Here is a 1,890-nt window from a genome sequence, read left to right on the forward strand (position 1 = left end):
ACAGAGTTCTGTACTTGCATGGCTGCACATTGTGCAGCTAGGGAGTGTGATCAAATGTCACTCTTTGCTATTAAGTGTGAGCGAAGATAAGTTTGGGGGGAAACGGAGGGTATAAACCACTTGATCCATATAATTTAACACTGAGGTGAAACTGCCTTTCTGTTGGGCAGAATAATGAAGGTGTACAGGATAGGCCAGCAAATCTGTTTCAGTTTTTTTTCTGTGAACTTTTCAATATTTTTTGCATTTTGATCCCTCCAGGTGCTGGATATTAGCAAGGAAGGAAAAGAAGAAGTATTCTATGGGCCTACACTTCCTTTTGCTTCCAACGGGATAGCAGCATGCTTCCTTCCAGCTCCTTACTTCACATGCCCCAACCTCCAAACTTTGCAAGTGCCTCACCACAGGATTGGCACTATATGAGGAAAGGAATACAAAGTTCATAAGAGGAGAAGTGGGGAAAACAGTACTTTTTGATCAAGCAAGAGAATTATTCAGTTTAAGCTGCTGCTTTGTCTTTTACACATTTGTCTTAAAGTCGGCTAATGGTAGGCAAAATAAGTATTTTTGTCAAAAATGGCCCCACAGAAATCAGTCTACACAGCTGCTTCCCTTTTCCACATGTTAGGAGCATATACATTTATGCCAATATATGACTGGCAATTTTTTACTGGGCAACAACTTGTTCTAAGTTCTTCATACAACTTTGACAGGCATTTTGAGGTGAGTGCCCTCAACAACCTACCTGGGGTGTTGTTCTTTGGAGGCTGAGCATTCAGTGGTTTACCAGTGGCACTTTTCAAAGACATTACAATATAGTGTTAACATTGACAAGGACAATATAATACTATGCTAATTATGCAACTTAATACCTATGGCAAAAAGGATAACAAATGAATTGACCTTCAGTTCCAAACCTCATTGCTACAGTTTTTCATTTACACAACTTTTGTTGAAATTTATAGATACTGTGAAGCTCATTTAAGCAAAAAAAAAAAAAAAGGATATATTAAAAACATGTATAAAAAGACTGTGTTTGCTCTTACCATAAAGAAAGAGGGACTGCGGTTTCAATGGCTATCATTGTATAAATCTTTTCTTAATCAGTTTGTCCAAGAAATGAAAGAAAGATCATTCTGTATGTCATTTACCAAGGTCTACTATTAAATAAATGTTATCATGCATCATACAACCAATCCTTCCTGACAGATGCCGTCTTTTACTTTTCATGGTGGAGAATAACCTATTTACTATATAATTAAAATGTGCCGTTTACTTAATATTTTTAATACCCAGTTTGAAAAGGGTCACTACATTTACAATTATCAATAGACAGTCTCATTTTGCCCAACATATGGTCCCACAAATCACTAGCCTCCAGAAGCTAAACAGGTGTACAACAAAGTCAATATTTATTTATTTATTCTTTCAATTTATATAGTATGTCTCTGTGCAATACTCTAGCCATATGTACAATTCACAGTAAAACTCCAAACCTATTGTCTGGCTACAGTAAACCCCTTTTGTCATATTCACTATTAATTTCTATATAAATTATAACATTGGTGTTTGTAAATATAAACAAAGAACATTGTTAAACCTCTTGCTATTGATGATTTACAGCCACAGTGAATTCCTCTGACTTATTTTGTTAATTGTCACTCAGCATCATGATATCTGAGCAGATCTCAGACCATGGAATTCCTATTAATATTCATGGCAGTTCAAGGTGCAGAAATATATAATACAGCAAGCCAGTACATTCTGAAAAGAAAACACTTTGCCCTTAGTCCAATGAGAGATGTTACTAGGTCAAATACACTATAGATATAGTAAATAGTGGGATTTTCTTTTATGATTTCTCACTGTCAGAATCTTCTGCTTAAGAGC

The 1,890-nt window shown here is 35.7% G+C and overlaps 1 protein-coding gene across 16 annotated transcripts in view; it reads left to right on the top strand.

The window, feature by feature from the left end:
• KLHL32 (kelch like family member 32) overlaps positions 1 to 1,214 on the top strand; it is a 317,145-nt gene extending 315,931 nt beyond the window's left edge. For all 16 annotated transcript variants that reach the window (XM_006030043.2, XM_025211566.1, XM_025211569.1 and 13 more), the window contains one exon: positions 262 to 1,214. In XM_006030043.2, coding sequence (XP_006030105.1) covers positions 262 to 423 — 162 coding nt within the window. In that variant the 3' untranslated portion in view covers positions 424 to 1,214. The remainder of the gene's footprint in view (positions 1 to 261) is intronic.
• The last annotated feature ends 676 nt before the right edge of the window (positions 1,215 to 1,890 follow it).

This window comes from Alligator sinensis, unplaced genomic scaffold (assembly GCF_000455745.1).
Source record: "Alligator sinensis unplaced genomic scaffold, ASM45574v1 scaffold145_1, whole genome shotgun sequence".
NCBI classification, from domain to species: domain Eukaryota; kingdom Metazoa; phylum Chordata; order Crocodylia; family Alligatoridae; genus Alligator; species Alligator sinensis.